The 19,033-nt window shown below is 36.6% G+C and overlaps 1 protein-coding gene across 3 annotated transcripts in view; it reads left to right on the plus strand.

Moving 5' to 3' along the window:
• BRIP1 (BRCA1 interacting helicase 1) overlaps positions 1-6,160 on the plus strand; it is a 177,186-nt gene extending 171,026 nt beyond the window's left edge. The window contains exon 20 of one of the 3 annotated variants that reach the window (XM_064271319.1): positions 413-6,160. In XM_064271319.1, coding sequence (XP_064127389.1) covers positions 413-1,146 — 734 coding nt within the window. In that variant the 3' untranslated portion in view covers positions 1,147-6,160. The remainder of the gene's footprint in view (positions 1-412) is intronic. The other 2 variants (XM_064271317.1, XM_064271318.1) reach the window with 2 other exon arrangements.
• Positions 6,161-19,033: the final 12,873 nt, after the last annotated feature.

The following is a 19,033-nucleotide window of genomic DNA, read 5'->3' on the forward strand; positions in this document are numbered from 1 at the left end:
TCTACTCTGTCCTGGAGGGTAGCTGTGAGTCACAGTCAAATCAACGGCAATGGGTTTTATTCTCTCCTTTAATCTGTCTTCTTCCTCCTCCTGTTTACCTTCATTTTCTTATTCAAGCCCTTAGGTCCTTGGTGTGGAATTTGATAGTTTACAAAAAAAAGAAAAAAAAAAAGTTTACCGGAGAGCATTAAAAATTGGGCTAGGAAACATTGGAGTATCCAATATTCCTTTAGGAGTTTGCATTCTGTGCTTTAAGCTCTAAGATAGAAGTCTTGTTACTACTGATTGTGGGCTCTGCATTATATATCCTATAGAGTTATTTAAGTATTTCTAATAAATAATCATTTTAATAGAACGATTTTTATATTGCCTAGGGACAGGATTAAAAGCTTTTGCCTTTTTGTATTCATAGATGATACAGTATTATCAGAAGAGTCTGTCCAGGCAATGAAAAGAGGGAAAACGGTGATTTCGAGATCCACAAGCCCAACCTTCAGCAAACAAGCAAAGAGAGTTAGTTGGCCTAGCTTCCATTCTTCTGGACAGTATTGTACTGGTAAAATACTGACTGCAGCACCTGAGCTCAGGACTTCAGAAGACTGTACCTCTAGCACTTCTACTATCAAAATAGAAAAGATGGAAAGTAGACCTGTTTTGCCACTCACTGATAAATGTGAGTCCTCATCTCTGACAGTAAACATATCACTTGAGCCATGCCCTCAATCGGAAATCATTGTTGCACCGATAAAGACTGATTTTGCTCTTACCGAAAAAGATCATCCCAAACGGCTGCTCTGCTGTGAAAAAACACTGAATCCGGACACTGAAATGTCTTTCGTAAGTGAAGAAACTAAACTTTCTACTTCAAATAGATCTTTTGAAACAGAAGCAGAAGATGAATCTGTCTATTTTACACCTGAACTTTATGATCCTATAGATATAGATGAAAAGAAAAATGAACCAGTTGAAACTGATGGAATCAGTACACTGGCTGATAATTCAAATTACATTTTAGCTGAAGACGTTTTTGAAGATGAAACTATGAAAGGAGAGGATTCAGTCAGCAAAATGAAAGCTGAGGATTGCTCAGACACAAAATTGAATAGAATCATACATATTGAAGAAAGTAAAATTGATAAACATTGATGATAATATAAAAACAACTATATAAATGAGTCGGATCTTGGAAAAACTCATGAGACAGAAATAAAGAACTTTAAATAGTCTCCTTCCAAAAATAAAGGTGCGTTCCTGGTGTTAGGTGACAGTACTTAACTTTGAAGCTATAAAAATATGTCATCATGCTTATATATTAAACTTGGTTATAAATAACAATTTACAAATTGGGTAAGTGGTTTACTTTTTTAAAAATTTGAGAGATATTTTTCATTTTAATTCATTGTCATCAGATTTTCAAAAGTATATTTTATGTTCAGAAATGTAAGTTTTACTATTCTCAACTTTTGATAAAGTGATTCATACAAAGTATTTTCTTCCAACAAGTCTTCCTTAGTAAATGTGGTATAAACATAATCCACCTGAAAGATGATTAGTGTTTTTTAGGGCCGTGTAGACTTCACATAAATATTGTATTTTATAGACTTCTTCATCCATTTGTTTTCATACATATATAAAAATTAAAAATCTAACCTAGTCATACCTCAGCCATATCTCACTGTAAATTTTACCACAGATCAGCCTGAAATTTTTTAGGAATCAAACTTTGTCTTGAAAAGTTTATCTCCCTATTAAACTTGCCTATTTATAAATAACAAGAAAACTTAAGTAAACATCATGCACTTTTTAGTTCTTTTTTTACATTTTTTGTTTGATAAATCAAAATCAAGCATGCTGTAAACAAATTTATGTAAAGTTATAGAATGCCAAATGAAGGGCTCCAAATGTTTTATCCTAATTATTTAGCTTCATCATTGTGGGGGAATAAATGACATGTTCTGGTATAAAGGCTTTAGTTATGCTACTGTTGAGATACAAAACTTCATATATAAATTTGGTAAGCACCCAATTATGTAACTGCAGCTGAATACGTTCTCGTAGAGCGCAGCAAGCTTTTCTCTGAATTTTGGCTCTGCTTGTATTTTTGTAAATGAAGCTATGCTTCTGATCGTGGTGTTTATAAAAGATGCTCTTTTCTGATATCATTCTAAAAGTACATTCATGGATCTTTTTCTGAGTAGCATCTTGTTATTCAATGGATATTTAGGTGTCTTGTAAGTGATTTGAATTGAAATTTTATGAGCTGTTTGTGTGGTCTGTTATTTTCAAGCCAAAATTCCCCATAATCAGATATGTTTTACATTCATTCACAGAAAATGAATTATTATATAGACATATGTTTACTTTTACTTTAATCACATTTAGTTTTAATACAGCTTGTTTCTATAACATGGATTTTACAACTGTAAGCATAATTCAGTGAAATTTAAATTGATTATTTACCAGTTGGAAACACTGGTGGCATAGTGGTTAAGTACTACAGCTGTTAACCAAGAGGCTGGCAGTTCAAATCTGCCAGGCACTCCTTGGAAACTCTATGGGGCAGTTCTACTCTGTCCTACAGGGTTGCTATGAGTCGGAATCAACTCGACAGCAGTGGGTTTGGTTTTTTTTATTTACCAGTTAAAGAGTTCATCTATACCTTGGGATATATTCTATCCCACCTAGTGTTAGATATTTTTCTTAGTCGATAGGTGAGTGGTAAGTTAAAAGCACTGGATTAAAAAGTAATTTTTAAATTGTTTTGAAAGCATGCAACCATTCTCCCTTTGGTATTATTCTTACAACACATACAAGGGTAATGAGATAGTGGAAAGAATACCATGTGGAAAGCAAGAGACTTAAGATCTATTCCTGGCTCTGCCACTAATTTGCTAAGTCATGTTGGCAATCACCATGGGAATTAGTTTCATCTGTGAAATACAGAATTTAGTACTATAAAGTCATGCAAATCCCTTTCAGCTTTAAAATTCCATAATTTAAAGGATGATTTGTTGATATTATACTCTGAAGTCAATTTTCATTTGTTTTTGTTCTGTAACGCTTAAAATAAAGCATGCCATTTTGTAGAAAAGGTGAAATGACTCTACCTTTAGAGAACAGTTGTATGAATATGTACATGATAACTTCAGAAACTAGGTATCTATTTTAACAATGCTGCAATTAAAACATTTTTGAGATTTTTAAAATTAACTTTTGAAGAATTGGTAAACTACATGAGAAAACTAAGCACATTATAGTCTCACCTTAGTATTATTTCCCAACTTGATCTCAAATACCATCCCCTTGCCCTAGATGTGATTTTTAAATTCTTTTTGAAATCAAATTCTCTCAGAGACTAAAAATTTCCATTACTGAAAACGTTCATAGATATGTTCCACAAGCTTCAAAAATAATTCCAAAAGGTATTTGAAAAATTTTGTGAGATGGTAGCACCACTGAAACAGGTGTATGAACTCCTCAGGTCATGACTTTGATCAGGATGATATTATAAGAAGTAAACTACTGGCTTATCTAGAGTAGAATAGACCATTTTCATTATTGGTAATACGCTTTGTAAGAGTTATCTTAGAGAGTCAAATAAGTTAAAACAAGTAAAAGCATTTAAGAAAAATATCTGGCACATGACAAGCTGTCAGTTTTAGTTAATCAATCCCTTTTGGAGATCCAGAGTACACCCTTGCTTTGTATGAAGCTTTCCTTAATTCGTAGATAAATAAACAGGTAGGTAGGTAGATAGGTAGGTAGGCAGGTAGGTAGGTAGGTAAATAAACTGATAATAAAGAATTGACATGTAGTAGAAAGGAAAATTATTTGGTTTATTTTTTAAGGTTTTTGAGATGTATAAAACAGAAATTGTTTATCAGATAATTTGTCTTACACATTCAATGTATATGAAATAATTAATATGATACTGAATTTATTCAAGGGCTGAAAGTATGTAGAACATACAGGCCACGAACTAGGAAAACTACCATTTGGAGAAAGGGTTTTATTCATGGAAGAAAGGTATAATGTAAAGAGTAGATGTTTCATGACTTGACATTTAAATTTTAGGTGAATCATTTAAAACTTTCTGGAATCATGTTAGAAATAAATGACAGCTCTTACTAAGGTACTACTATGTATTTAATTATTACATGGTTTTAAAGTTCAACATACAGCTTTGTTTTAATTCTTCCTTATAATTTTTCTATTCTGAACATTTTCAAAAAGCTTCCCATATTATTTTTCTCAATATGATTGTCATGTTTTTCTGTAGTAAAACACATTTAAGATACTTAATTTTAAAACTGCTTATAAAACTGGCACAGGGTATAAAACTCCTTCATAAAATCAAAGTGCCTAACTTGAAAGATTGCTTATTGGTTCTATAGTCATTTAATCTCTTAAGTGATAGCATTCTTTTTGTATTTGTTTGCCACACAATTATTTTTACTCATGTCCTTTTTATTCTCGGATTTCTCAATGAGATACATAAGATTTTACTTTAACTTTTATGAATTCTTGTAGTTTCTTGGCTGTTCCTGGGGTAAATTCAGTCAGTCTTTTGTAAATAGAAAGGCAGCTTTAATACTAAAAAGTTTCATAACAAAAAAAAACTTCAGACCATATTAAACAATATCTAAGAAAGCTAAAGCACTTAACATAGAATATATATTTAAAAAAAAAAAAACTGTTGCTGTCAAGTCAATTCCAAGTTAGAGTGACCCTATGGGACAGAGTAGAGCTGCCCCACAGGGTTTCCAAGGAGTGGCTGGTGGATTTGGACTATCTGCCAACTTTCTGGTTAGCAGCCAAACTCTTAACCACCATGCCACTATACGGCTATGAAATATACAATAAAGAACATCACTTCAAGAAATGGAAATTTAGACAAATGACCCAGGCTTATGATGCTCTAACTCTAAATGATTTTCATGTCTACAAAAAAAAGAATTTTTTTTTTTTTCTTAAGGTTTCGTTTGATAGAACCATTAGTTGCCTGGCTTTGTCTACTCCTCATTGGAGCCTTGGTGTAATATCTATGGGATCTGAGCCCATGGATCACCTTATTTTTGAGACCACCTGTTAGAGATTCAATTATGTTCCCCAGAAGTATGTACTGTAAATCCTAACTTCTGTGCCTGGGGTTATAATCCCATTAGAGAATAGGTTGTCTTTGTTATGTTAATGAAGCAGGATTAGTATAGAATGTATCTTGATTCAGTCTCTTTTGAGATATAAAAAAGATTAAACAAGCAAGCAGAGACAAGGAAAGAGAGATGCCAAGCCACATGAAGATTGCCCAGGAGCAGAAACTCAGAAGAGACAAGGACCTTCCTCCAGAGCTGATAAGGAAGACTTTCCATAGAGCCAGCACCCTGAATTGGGACTTCTAACCCCCTAAACCGTGAGAAAATAAATTTTTGTTTGTTAAAGCCAACCATTTGTGGTATTTCTGTTATAGCAGTACTAGATAACTAAGATACCACCTTATAATTAGTTGATTTCAGTGACTAAACCCCCTTGGACTAGGTCTAAAATACCCATCTTGTCCATATTCCACTCTGTAATGAACAGGTTTCAGTGTATTGGGAGGAAAACAAAGGCTGTATGAAACTTACTGTTTCCAGAAGTTAACCTTTGAAAATCTAACAGCAAATACTGGTTGACACCTATACAAAACCAACAGCCAACATCATTCTCAATAGAGAGAGGCTTAAAGCATTCTCCAGAGAATGGGAACAAGACAAGGATGCTGTTTATCACCACTCCTATTTAACATTGTGCTGGAAGTCCTCGTAGAGCAATATGTCAAGAAAAAGAAATAAAGTACATGCAAATTGGAAAGGAAGAAGTAAGACTATCCCTATTCACAGATGATATGATACTGCACATAGAGAACCCCAAAGATTACACAAGAAAACTGCTGGAACTAATTCAGCAGAGTAGCAGAATACAAGATCAACATACAAAAATCAGTTGGATCCCTATACACCAACAAAGAGAACTTTGAAAAGAAAATGAAGAAAACAATATCATTTATTGGTGTTGTTAAGTACCAAAAATAAATGATAAATATCATTTATAACCCATAAAAAATAGCTCCTAAAAAGATCAAATACTTAGGAATAAATCTAACCAGAAATGTAGAAGACCTATACAAAGAAAACTACAAAACATTATTGTAAGAAACCAAAAGAGACCTACATAAATGACAAAATATACCATGCTCATGGATAGAAAGACTCAACATCATGAAAATGTCAATTCTATCCAAAGCAATCTAAGATATAATGCAATCAGAATCCAAATACTAGCAGCATTCTTTAATGAGATGGAAAAAACTAATCACCAACTTTATACAGAAAGGAAAGAGGTCCCAGATAAGCAAAGCGTTATTGAAGAAAAAGAACAAAGTAGGAGGCCTCCCACTACCTGATCTCAGAACCTACTCTACAGCGATGGTAATCAAAATAGCCTGGTACTGGTACAACAGACACGTAGACCAATGGAAGAGAATTGAGAATCTAGATGTAAATCCATCCACCTATGGTCAGCTGATCTTTGACAAAGGACCAAAGTCTATTAAATGGGGAAATGATAGTCTTTTTAACAAATAGTGCAGGCAAAACTGGATGCCCATCTGTAAAAAAATGAGACAGGACCTATAACTCACATCATACACAAAAACTAACTCAAAATGGATCAAACACCTAAATATAAAACCTAAAACAATAAAGATCATGGAAGAAAAAATAGGGACAATGCTAGGAGCCCTAATAAAACCTGCTGCTGTCCCCCAATTCTGACTCATAGCGACCCCATAGGACAGAATAGAACTGCCCCATAGGGCTTCCAAGGAGCACCTGGTGGATTCAAACTGACCTTTTGGTTAGCAGCAGTAGCTCTTAACCTCTATGCCACCAGGGTTTCCAGGGCCCTCATATAAGGCATAAATAGGATATAAACTGTAAGTAATAATGCACAAACACCAGAATATAAGCTAGATAACTGGGAGCTCCTAAAAATTCAACATTTATGTTCACTAAAAGGGTACAGACTGAGAACAAATTTTTGGCTATGACATATCGAATAATAGTCTAATCTCTAAGATCTATGTAATACTTCAACACCTCAACAAAAAGACAAATAATCCAATTAAAAAGTGGGTAAAGGATACAAACAGACACTTCAACAGAGAAGTATTCAGTCAGCTAACAGACCCATGAGAAAATGCTTGCAATCAGTAGCCATTAGAGAAATGTAAATCAAAACTACAATGAGATACCATCTTACCCTGACATTGCTGTCAATGAAAAAAAAAAAAAAAAACAGAAAATAGCAGGTATTGGAGAGGTTGCGGGAGGATTGGAGCTCTTACTCAGTGCTGGTGAGAATGTAAAATGGTACGACCACTATGGAAAACAATGTGACTCCTTAAAAAGCTAGAAACAGAAATACCATATAATCCAGCAATCCCACCCATGTTAAATGCAGCATTATTCACAATAGCAAACGGATGGAAACAACCTAAGTGCCCATCAACAGATGCATGGATAAACAAATTATGATACATGCACACAATGGAATACTGTGCAGTGGTAAAGAACAATGTTGAATTTGCAGAACACCTCACAACATGGGTGAAATCTGGATGGCATTATGCTAAGTGAAATAAGCCAATCACAAAAGGACAAATATTGTATGAAACTACTATTATAAAAACCCAAGAAAGGGTTTACACACAGAAAAAAACAATCTTTGATGGTTACGAAGGATGAGGAGAATAAATCACTAACTAGATATTAGACAAGTTTTAACTATGGTGAAGGGAAAGACAATACACAATATAGGGGAAGCTGGCACAACTTAACCAAGGCAAAGTTATAGAAGCTTCCTAGACACATGGAAACACCTTGAGGGACTGAGTTACTGGAGCTGAGGACGGGACTGTTATCCTGGGGGACATCTAGGTGAGTTGGCATAACATAGTTCATAAAGAAAATGTTCTACTTCCAACTTTGGTGAGTAGAGTCTGGGGTCATAAAGGCTTTTAAGTGGCCATTTAAAATACATGTATTCACTGAAACTGTTGCCCTGAGAGAATCTTTAAACCTTAAACCAAAAATACCCCCTGAAGTCTTCTTAAAACAATAGTTTAGCTTAGCTATTAAAAAAGTTCTGTCTTGAGCATTATGCTCTTTTAAGAACTATCTATATGGGATCAGAGAAACAAATCACCAACTTCATATGGAAGGGAAAGAAGCCTCGGAGAAGCAAAGCATTACTGAAAAAGAAGAAGAAAGTGGGAGGCCTCACTCTACCTGATTTCAGAACCTATTATACAGCCACAGTAGTCAAAACAGCCTGGTACTGGTACAACAACAGGCACATAGACCAGTGGAACAGAATTGAGAACCCAGATATAGATCCAACCACATATGAGCACCTGATATTTGACAAAGGACCAGTGTCATTTAATTGGGGAAAAGATAGTCTTTTTAACAAATGGTGCTGGCATAACTGGATATCCATTTGCAAAAAAATGAAACAGGACCCATACCTCACACCAAGCACAAAAACTAACTCCAAGTGGATCAAAGACCTAAACATAAAGACTAAAACGATAAAGATCATGGAAGAAAAAATAGGGACAACCCTAGGAGCCCTAATACAAGGCATAAACAGAATACAAAACATTACCAGAAATGACGAAGAGAAACCAGATAACTGGGAGCTCCTAAAAATCAAACACCTATGCTCATCTAAAGACTTCACCAAAAGAGTAAAAAGACCACCTACAGACTGGGAAAAATTTTCAGCTATGACATCTCCGACCAGCGCCTGATCTCTAAAATCTACATGATTCTGTCAAAACTCAACCACAAAAAGACAAACAACCCAAACAAGAAGTGGGCAAAGGAAATGAAGACACACTTCACTAAAGAAGATATTCAGGCAGCTAACAGACACATGAGAAAATGTTCTCGATCATTAGCCATTAGAGAAATGCAAATTAAAACTACGATGAGATTCCATCTCACTCCAACAAGGCTGGCATTAATCCAAAAAACACAAAATAATAAATGTTGGAGAGGCTGCGGAGAGATTGGAATTCTTATACACCGCTGGTGGGGATGTAAAATGGTACAACCACTTTGGAAACCTATCTGGCGTTATCTTAAACAGTTAGAAATAGAACTACCATACGACCCAGAAATCCCACTCCTCGGAATATACCCTAGAGAAACAAGAGCCTTCACACAAACAGATATATGCACACCCATGTTTATTGCAGCACTGTTTACAATAGCAAAAAGCTGGAAGCAACCAAGGTGTCCATCAACGGATGAATGGGTAAATAAACTGTGGTATATTCACACAATGTAATACTACGCATCGGTAAAGAACAGTGACGAATCTGTGAAACATTTCATAACATGGAGGAACTTGGAAGGCATTATGCTGAGCGAAATCAGTCAGAGGCAAAAGGACAAATATTGTATAAGACCAGTATTATAAGATCTTGAGAAATAGTATAAACTGAGAAGAACACATACTTTTGTGGTTACGAGGAGGGGAGGGAGGGAGAGGGTTTTTTACTGATTAATTAGTAGATAAGAACTGCTTTAGGTGAAGGGAAGGACAACACTCAATACATGGAAGGTCAGCCCAATTGGACTGGGCCAAAAGCAAAGAAGTTTCCAGGATAAAATGAATGCTTCAAAGGTCAGCGGAGCAAGGACGGGGGTTTGGGAACCATGCTCTAAGGCGACTTCTAAGTCAATTGGCAAAATAATTCTGTTATGAAAACATTCTACATCCCACTTTGAAATGTGGCATCTGGGGTCTTAAATGCTAACAAGCGGCCATCTAAGATGCATCAATTGGTCTCAACCCACCTGGAGCAAAGGAAAATGAAGAACACCAAGGTCACACGACAACTAAGAGCCCAAGAGACAGAAAGGGCCACATGAACCAGAGACCTACATTATCCTGAGACCAGAAGAACTAGTTGGTGCCCGGCCACAACCGATGACTGCCCTGACAGGGAGCATAATAGAGAACCCCTGAGGGAGCAGGAGATCAGTGGGATGCAGACCCCAAATTCTCATAAAAAGACCATACTTAATGGTCTGACTGTGACTAGAGGAATCCCAGCGGTCATGGTCCCCAAACCTTCTGTTGGCCCAGGACAGGAACCATTCCTGAAGACAACTCATCAGACATGAAAGGGACTGGACAGTGGTTAGGAGAGAGATGCTGAAGAAGAGTGAGCTAATTATATCAAGTGGACACTTGAGACTGTGTTGGCATCTCCTGTCTGGAGGGGGGATGGGAGGACAGAGAGAGTTGGAAGCTGGCAAAATTGTCACGAAAGGAGAGACTGGAAGGGCTGACTCATTAGGGGGAGAGCAAGTGGGAGTAAGGAGTAAGATGTATATAAACTTATATGTGACAGACTGACTTGATTTGTAAATGTTCACTTGAAGCTCAATAAAAAAAAAAATGTGACAGACTGACTTGATTTGTAAATGTTCACTTGAAGCTCAATAAAAGTTAAAAAAAAAAAAAAAAGAACTATCTATATGGGATCAAGTTGACAACAGCAACTAGAAAGTTTAGATGGGAAGTTTAGGGGGAGTGAGTATATATTAATGAGGGAGGAACAACTCAAAAAGGGGTGAGAATGGTTGTACAACTCGAAGAATGTAATCAAGCTCACCAAATTGTACATGTAAAAACTGTTCAAAAAAAGAATGTTGACAGATTGTGATAAATGTAATGTCACTGAACAATTTGTGTGAAAATTGTCAAAAGGAACCTAACTTGCTGTGGAAACTTTCACAAAAAACTCAGTAAAATATTATTTAAAAAAAAAAAATACATCTATTGATCCCATCCAGTCCAGAACAAAGGAGAATGAAGAAAACCAAAGAGACAAGGAAAATATTAGTCCAAAGGACTAATGGACCACACGAACCACAGCCTTAGTCTAGAAGAACTAAGTGATGCCCAGCTACCACCAACAACCACTCTGACAGGGATCACAATAGAGGGTCCCGGACAGAGCCGGGGGCAGGGGGGCTGGGAATGTACAACAAAATTCAGATTCACGAAGACCAGACTTACTGGTCCAACAGAGACTGAAGGAAACCCTGAGACTATGGCCCCCAGACACCCTGCTAACTCAGAACTAAAGCCACTCCTGAAGTCCACCTTTCAGCCAAAGATTAGACAGACCTATAAAACAAACAGTAACACACGTGAGGAATGTGCTTCTTAGATCAAGTATGAGAGCAAATGAGCAACACCTGCCCAAAGGCAAGGACAGGAAGGGACAGTAAAACTGGATGAAAGGACACGGGGAATCCAGGGTATAAAGGGAAAGGGGCAGAGTACTGACACAATGTCACAAAACAGTTTGTATATAAATTTTTGAATGAGAAACCAATTTGTGCTCTGCACTTTTACCTAAAGCACCGTAAAACTTTTTTTTTTTTAAAGGGTATTTGTTAACGTACAATCAGGTAGATATTTTAATCGTTTTTTAAATAATAAATTTGGTGGGATTTTTTTTTTTTTTTTGGCTCCTTTCTTTTTTAAGGAATTTTATAGAATTTTTATTATCTCATGGTTTTCCCCCAAAATTTCATCATTTCACACTAAATTATTTTACATCAGTATTTACAAAACAAAGCGCTTCATTTGGCTCCTTACTTTTACAAAGTACTAAATTATACAAACATGTCATTTGTGTAAACTAAGTTAGGTGCCATCATCTTTTATGTAATTTCTATATAGTCAAAAAGTTTTAAAGTTATTGAATACTGATTGTTGTTATTTTGGATGGAGTATTGTCTTTCCAAAATTGGTGTATTTTTCTTTTAATGTTATAGCATTCACATTTAGATGTTAACTATCCTTTCAAATGTAAGTGACCTATCTTGCCAGTCAGGACTTCATTGCATTGCTTGTGGAGCTGAATTATCACCTAAAAAAGGAGGTAAGGACTACAAAAGCTTACTTTGTGCCTTCCTTAATATCATTGTTGGAGATTGGGCATAACCTTAAACTAAGAAATTATTTACAGTATTAAAAAACAGAAAAAAAGGCATTGCCGTCAACTCGTTTCCAACTCATAGCAACCCTATAGGACAGTAAAACTGCCCCATAGTGTTTCCAAGAAGCAGCTGATGGATTCAAACTGCCAACCTTTTGGTTAGCAGCTGAGCTCTTAACCACTGTACCACCAAAGCTCCAATTAATGTAAATTATAGTAGATTGATGTATTAATTATTTCCATATTTCAGTCTTTAAAGTTAATTGACAGTATGCATGGGCTTTGTTACCATTATACTTGGCAACATGTTCCAATTCCACTAGCTGTCTGAGCTACTTTGGGGAAGTTATCTCTCTGAGCTTCTGTTTTCTCATCTCAAAATAAGAATAAATTTAATTTCGTGAGAAACAGATAAAATGTTATGAGTATCAAGTGCATAAAATATATAGAAACCTTTTTTTGCATCAGGCAATGAGAAAGACAACATAATTTGGGATCAACGGAAAGAAGGAAATATGCCATCCTCACTTCTAAGGAGCGTTCCAGTTGTATTTCTTCTAAGACTTACTTGTTCATTCTACGAGCAGTCCATGGTATAGTCGATATTCTTTGCCAATATCATAATTCAAATGCATCAATTCTTTTTTTGTCTGTTTTTCATTGTCCTGGCTTTGCATGCATATGATGCAATTGAAAAGAGTATGGCTTTGGTCAGGCACACCTTACTCATCAAAGTGACAGCCTTGCTTTTTAGTGCTTTAAAGAAATCTTTTGTACCGGATATACCCAGTGAAATACGTCGGCTGATTTTTTGACTGCTTCTTCCATGGGCATTGATTGTGGATCTTTTACTAGTAAGACTTAAATGTTGTGATAATTTAATTTTATTTTTGTACCTCATATTTTTATATCTTAAAATGTGTGACATTGCAAAGAAAGAAAAAAAAGTTATCAAAGGAACATGGGTTCCAAGGAAAACATTCTATGTAAGATCCATAAGGACAGCGTTTTTTGTTTGTTTTTTGATCTGTGGTATTTACTGCTGTCCTCCCAATACAGTGTTTGCTGACTTAAATGAATTGAATGGAGCATTCTAATATTGATGTATTTATTTCTATCAGGACCATATCTTATGATACCTGGTTCTCATATATACCTACATCATTTGACACATTTCTAGACTCTAGCAACCTTTATCTTCTCAAAATTTTTAGTTCTTATTGCTTTATCAGTCTTTAAATCTGTCACATTTTCTCTGTTCCAATTCATTGAACCTTCATCCTTTGAGTTTTGGGACAAAAACTGTCTTTCCTTTTTCTTTTATTCTCAAGGGTGTACTTTTACCAGAAATAGTATTCTGACACAGTTGGATTCTAAACTATTAATTGTATTTCACATCAACAAATTTATTAGCAATAATGTAAGCTTTTTTTTTTTTTTTTTAAGCCTTTCAATCCTATTATCCCCAGGACAAAATTAATTTTTCTTGCCTGTGTCCCCATGTAATATTTATTATATGATATTGTTTTTAATTGTATACAGTTCTGTCTCACATTCATTGTATTTGGCATTGCTCTTTCATCTGTACAGTGTTCCCTTCCTCTTCTTTACTATAAAAGGATGGGGATAGTAATAGTAGTAGTGTCAGAACATGTCTAACTTCATGGAGGATAATGAGAATCACAGTCAGCACAAAGGCGATTCCTATGAGGTGGAGGTCAGATATACCTCCGCTCTCCAACCTTTTTACTGGTTCTGACACCAGCTGTCCCTCCAACGGCACTCTCTACTTCTCATTTGGGTTTGATAATCCATTGCAATGGCCACACAGAACTCATGGACCATACTTACACTTAAGTGGCTTATTAAGGAACAGGGTACATCTCAGGATCAGAATCAGCAGACTACAACTCAGGATCAGGAAGCATGTAGGCAAAGTCTCCCTTCTTTAGTGCAGGACAGCTCTCTCAGCTCCTCCTGAACCTGTCTGTCACCACTGGCTCTGCTGCTGGGCCCCTTCTGGGCCTCTTGCTGTCTTCAGTGTTATTGCCCTTGACCAGTGTTACAGCTCTTTTAGGAGGTACCTTACCTCTTTTCTTTCTGCTTCTTCCTGCTGCTTCTCTTCCTGCTTCTTTCTGTCTGAAAAAACCTGCGGGACTGGCTGCTTAAATATACAAACTTCTTGCATGACACAGGCATGACACTCCCATAAAAGCCACAAATTTACCAATCCCCTCCCAGTAGGCCACAGATACTTTATTTGCATAGCAGGTGACAACTCACCTCATTTGCAGAGTCTATTGACCAATCCCTGCAAGGTGCATACCAATCACAGGGTAGGCTGCAGCCGAGGGCCAGGCAGAAAGTGTCAAACCATCCTTGTTCTCAGGTTACCAAGGAAATGTCAATCAACCTGGACAAAAGCCCTTGGGGGTAGCAAACTAGGGCAAAGGTAACTCCTCAAGGTGAAGGGGGAAAAATCTCTCAGGCTGTTTTTCCAAAGAACCAAGGTAAAAGGCCTCCATACTTACCTTGCAAACTCCTACTCATCCTGAGAAATTCCACTAAGGCATTATTCCTCTTGAATTTACCGTGTCTTCTGGAAAAAAAAAAAAAAAAATTTTTTTTCCAGACTGGCTTAAGTGTACTTCATCAGTATTTTCTTGCCCCCCACACCCCAGGGCATAACTTCAGCATATTTTCAACACTGTTGTAAGTTGTCTGTTCTCTCTTCTGTCTCCTTAAGTTTACACAAGGTAAGACCTTGTTTGTTTTTGCCATCCTTGCATCTGGTAGCATGTCTTATACATAGTGAATGCCCAATTTGTGGGACTGTGCACTTCCACAGATTGAACTGAACCATGCTATCATGAAAATGGCTATTATTTAGGTGCTACTTTGGTTCGTTTGTTATATTGTTCATTATTACCATTTTAGAATTTTAGACTAGGCAAGTACTTTAGAAGTCATCTACTTGCATCATATTGAACGTGAGATAACTGAGGCCCAGAGAGATTTAGTACCTAGACCAAGGTCATGTTGAAGGCAATGTACTACAATGTTTGTTTTTAATGTACTGTAGTTCATATTAACTTGATTTTGCCACTTTCCCAAGGCATTCTTAGTGAAAGGTACAATTTTAGATAACCAAAATGTTATCAAATTAAGACATTAAGAATCCAGTCAATCACATTCTTTATGACTACATCAAGCCATAGAGTTTATTATGAGGAATGGTATGTGTTGATTATGGCTTTTAATAATATATTTAACTGTTTCATTATTACCACTGTGTGCAATGGCCAAATTACCAAACTCTCTATAGAGTTGTCTTCTGATTGACTAACATGCACACACACAAACATGCCTTTATACATTACTGCACTCAGCAGTTTTTTTTTCAAAAGTTGATATACTTGGTAGTGTAATATGCCTTTTCTAAATCTTTTTCACCATATTTATTATTAGGAATTTTTTTTAAAACTTTTTCCAAGAATACTGGACTGATAAAAATCCAAAGAATCTTCCTGAATGTTAAATTAGATTGCACAAAATCCCATTTCCATTGCTCAAGTGAGTCAGAATACAGATCAGAAGAAGAAAACTTATTTTATGTCATCAGTGACAGTGCTGCTCTTAGCCATTTAAAAACCACATTAATGGTTTATCAGACTTAAGTGAAGAATAAAGGTAAATTTACTTAATGTCTGTTCTTCTTCCTTGTCTAAAGCCTTCAAATTTAAATGAGGCATCTTTTTCATTTTCATGTGATTTCTGAAATGGAAGCAATTTTAAAATTGCTTTTTGAATAAGTTCTGCTATTGTAAGAACTGCAAAAGAAGAACAAAGTAAAACAAGATCTCAAACTCGATTTGTACAAAACAAATGTACGAATAAGAAATGTTATGTTAGGACAAACCAGGTATCGATCCATCTGTGTCTGAGAATGACTCCCAAAAAACATTCCAAAGGCACACAAATCCAGATCATGCTTTGGTAAGCCCAACCTGGGGAGGAAGCAACCTGCAAGATAAAAGGGACAAGATTCCACCAGCTGGATTACTAATTGCCATTGAGTCAGTTCCAACTCATGGAAACCCCATGGATGTCAGAGTAGAATTGTGCTCCACAGGGCTTTTAATAGCTGATTTTCAGAAGCAGATTACCAGGCCTTTCTTCTGAGGCACATCCAGGTGAACTTGAACTACCAACCTTTCAGTTAGCCCCTGAGCACAGTTAACCGTTTGCACCATCCAAGGACTCCACCAGCTGAGTTAGCTGTCCTAAAAAAAAATGGAATGGATGCTTATATACAAAGAACTCAGAAACTTAAATCCTTTTTTCTTTGCATAAATACCTCTCAGATTGCATACTACCCATTTGCAGTTTCCCAGCCTCCACTCAGCCACTTTCAAGGCTGCTCATCATGGCCATTTTTATTCTGCTAATACCTGTTTCTAGAGTTGGATAGAAGGGACTAGGCTACACATTATAATTTGTCCCAGGCCCTGCAGTCACCCAAGAACAATCCTAAACTCCACTGATTTCTAGAAGCAGTATGGCCAAAAGGAGCATATTAATTGTCTTTCAAAATGCTGACTTCAGATAACCCAACATAAATTTTTCTATTTTCAACATCAATGAATTCATCTAAACTCTCTTTTCTACATATTTAAAATCTGAGGGTAACCAGTCCTATGATGATATCCATTCATTCAACATTTAAGTATAAAGGACATTTGAAACTGTAACTGGGATTTTCCCTGCTGCTATCCCCTCAAAACTGGACCATTCATGACAAATCTGAATGTTTACTTTGGTTACAAATGTCTGCAGAAACATCTGATCAGATCATATGGTTCTAATAATGTTCCCTTTAGTCCACTGCAGCTTTGACCAATTTCAATATTTTTTCTGGAATTGGAAATTCTTTCTTGTGGGAATGTACTCATTTAGCAAAAAAATGAATATGTGGTTGTTAAGAATTTTTCGGCTTAGTGCAATATGGAAGATTGTAAGAAGGTTTATGTTCTTTATTTTTTTTTAGAACTACAACTTTATGTAGATTCATAGTCATATTGCTATATAAATTCTTCCCGTTTTCCACTGTTTACCACTGAGCTTCAAGTGGGAGACTATGTTGTTATTTTTCTGCTAAACTACTTCATCCAGTGTCTCCTCATTCTGAGTTTCATTTCCTCATTTTCTTCAATGAACAATGACTTCCAAGCATAAATGTAATTCAGTCCCAAAAGAGATGAGGGAAGTTGAGTGTGTAATAGATGTTCTTTCTTGGTCTGTTGTCTTCCGTCTGCTATAACTGATCACTTCTGTTGTATAGCACCAGTAGATCCTACAGAAGGTACCAAAAACCAAACCAAACCCATTGCAATCCAGTCGATTCTGACTCATAGCGATCCTATAGGGCAGAGTATAATTGTCCCATAGGGTTTCCAAGGAGCTGCTGGTGGGTTCGAACCACTGACCTTTTGCTTAGCAGCCAAACTCTTAACCACTGTACCACCATGGTTCCAACAGAAGGTAGCAAGTCCTTATTTAGAAGTCACTATAAGTCATTCCCCCTACGTGTCTGTCAGTTTATTGTACTGTGGGGGCTTGTGTGTTGCTGTGATGCTGAAAGCTATGCCACCAGTATTCAGATACCAGCGGGGTAGCCCATGGAGGACAGGTTTCAACTGAGCTTCCAGACTAAGACAGACTAGGAAGAAGGACCCAGCAATCTACTTCTGAAAAGCATTAGCCAGTGAAAACCTTATGAATAGCAGCAAAACATTGTCCGATATAGTGCTGGAAGATGAGCTCCCCAGGTTGGAAGGCACTCAAAAGATGACTGGGGAAATGCTGCCTCCTCAAAAAAAAAGTCGACCTTAACGATGTGGATGGAGTAAAGCTTTCAGGACCTTCATTTGCTGATGTGGCACGACTCAAAATGAGAAGAAACAGCTGCAAACATCCATTAATAATCGGAACCTGGAATGTATGAAGTATGAATCTAGGAAAATTGGAAATCATCAAAAAAGAAATGGAATGCATAAACATCGATATCCTAGGCATTAGTGAGCTGAAATGGACTGGTATTGGCCATTTTGAATCGGATAATCACATCGTCTACTATGCTGGAAATGACAACTCGAAGAGGAATGGTGTTGCATTCATCGTCAAAAAGAACGTTTCAAGATCTATCCTGAAGTACAACGCTGTCAGTGATAGGATAATATCCATACGCCTACAAGGAAGACCAGTTAATACGACTATTATTCAAATTTATGCACCAACCACTAGTGCCAAAGATGAAGAAATAGAAGACTTTTATCAGCTGCTGCAGTCTGAAATTGATCGAATATGCAATCAAGATGCATTGATAATTACTGGCGATTGGAATGTGAAAGCTGGAAACAAAGAAGGATCAGTAGTTGGGAAATATGGCCTTGGTGATAGAAACAATGCCGGAGATTGCATGATAGAATTTTGCAAGACAAATATCATCAGTCAGAACAAAGCCAGGGGCCGACTGTGGAACAGACCATCAATTGCTCATATGCAAGTTCAAGCTGAAACTGAAGAAAATCAGAGCAAGTCCATGAGAGCCGAAATATGACCTTGAGTGTATCCCACGTGAATTTAGAGACCATCTGAAGAACAGATTTGATGCATTGAACACTAGTGACCGCAGACCAGATGAGTTGTGGAATGACATCAAGGACATCATCCATGAAAAAAGCAAGAGGTCACTGAAAAGACAGGAAAGAAAGAAAAGACCAAGGTGAATGTCAGAGGAGACTCTGAAGCTTGCTCTTGAGCATCGAGCACCTAAAGCAAAAGGAAGAATTCATGAAGTAGAAGAACTGAACAAAAGATTTCAAAGGGCCTCTCCGAAGACAAAATAAAGTATCATAATGACGTGTGCAAAGAGCTGGAGATGGAAAACCAAAAGGGAAGAACACA

Source organism: Loxodonta africana, chromosome 18, assembly GCF_030014295.1.
Source record: "Loxodonta africana isolate mLoxAfr1 chromosome 18, mLoxAfr1.hap2, whole genome shotgun sequence".
In the NCBI taxonomy this organism is placed as follows: Eukaryota; Metazoa; Chordata; class Mammalia; order Proboscidea; family Elephantidae; genus Loxodonta; species Loxodonta africana.